The following is a 1409-nucleotide window of genomic DNA, read 5'->3' as shown; positions in this document are numbered from 1 at the left end:
TTAAAAATGCAATGCGTAACATTCAGTTGTGCGCGGTTTAAAGCGAAGCATATTTTATATATATGGAAGAACACCACTGCAAAAATAATCTGTTTCTGAAGCAAAGTGAGGTTTGATGTGAATGAGAGTGACGCACCTTATTCCTCATCATCTGGTGGGATGCCGAGTTCCTCATCGGTCCATTCAGAAGCATTGGGCCAGGGGAAGTGACCCTGCAAAAAACAAAAAAAAAACAGGTATGCATCTTTCCTTATCTTGTTTAAATCTTCATGCTGCTAGCTCTGACTTGGTCAACAGTTGAATGGAAGTAAACATCTCTGCAGGGCTGTGCATCCCTCTGCTCTTTAATGGCCTCATGATTTGGCTGCAGATATTTTGATCTGAGGTTTTAGTTTAAATTTGCTCTAATGAATTTCCCTCCCCAGGGTTTCATAATGGGAAGTCAAAGCAATTAACTGGATGTTTTTTTAATTCTGAGGTCCATTTCCTGCTTACAGCACCTTGCAGATAATGGAGGAAAAAAAGCTAATGTTTAGTTTCAACCTTTTGCAGAAAAATCTCTTTGGATCCATCAGGCTTGGCATCTATTTTACTATTTAATCTCACTTCATGTGCTGTTGTCAGTTATGCCTCAGAATTATAAACTAATGGTTTTATGCATGCATACTCACCAGAACTGCATCTGGATCATGCCAGCAGTGCCAGAGGATCCAGAACCACATGACTCCACTGATGAGCTCAGACTCTATCTTCTGTTTCTTGGTCAGCTGGGGGTACTGTCTGTACTGCGGCTCAATGTGGGGTCCGCCGCTGGCCCTGACGGTGAATAACAGAATAAAAACACGCGTTCAACGTCCGTATTCAACCACGCTGCACTAAAATACTTTTTTAATACACGTCCTGTGGATTTATGGTGAGATTTTTTAAAATAATTTCATATTCTTCGGGTTTTTCTGCGGCTAACGCTGTAGCTAGCTTACTTTCTGCTGGTTATCCTTCCTGGATTCCTCCTGAGCAGCCGACTTCCGGTCCGCAGGACTCCTAACGCTCTTCCAAAGGAAGACATAGTCGTTAACTTCTTAAAACCCCGTCCTGGAGGGGTTCAGGTTGGGGAAAAAGTCCTCCCGAAGTCACCTTCCCTCGTCTTGTCAATAAACGACCTCGGGAAAAGCAGCTCCGCTTCACCAGGAAATGACGTAACGCTTTATTAAAACTAATTTATATCAGCGCCCCCTTACGGACAGGAGTAAACTCGTCACATTTGTTTTAATGTTGATTAATATGGAGGACCAACTCTGCCATATTTAAAAATAAATACAGACATAAATAAAGGCCCATAAATAAATAAGAATAAAAATAATTCCCCAAAAAATACATAAACTAATAAATGTGGGTAGAAATTAAATTAT

The 1409-nt window shown here is 41.0% G+C and overlaps 1 protein-coding gene across 1 annotated transcript; it reads right to left on the bottom strand.

Moving 5' to 3' along the window:
- Positions 1–133: 133 nt before the first annotated feature.
- Positions 134–1200, bottom strand: ndufb2 (NADH:ubiquinone oxidoreductase subunit B2). Its single transcript, XM_015392277.1, has 3 exons — positions 981–1200; positions 672–816; positions 134–212 (listed from the first exon to the last, which is right to left on the bottom strand). The coding sequence occupies exons 1-3, from the start codon at positions 1064–1066 to the stop codon at positions 138–140; spliced, it is 306 nt and encodes a 101-aa protein (XP_015247763.1). The 5' UTR covers positions 1067–1200; the 3' UTR covers positions 134–137.
- Positions 1201–1409: the final 209 nt, after the last annotated feature.

The sequence above is a fragment of the Cyprinodon variegatus genome, unplaced genomic scaffold (genome assembly GCF_000732505.1).
Source record: "Cyprinodon variegatus isolate N-32 unplaced genomic scaffold, C_variegatus-1.0 Scaffold583, whole genome shotgun sequence".
NCBI lineage: Eukaryota > Metazoa > Chordata > Actinopteri > Cyprinodontiformes > Cyprinodontidae > Cyprinodon > Cyprinodon variegatus.
The sequence above is the reverse complement of the archived record's forward strand: the minus strand, read 5'-3'. Positions and strand labels throughout refer to the sequence as shown.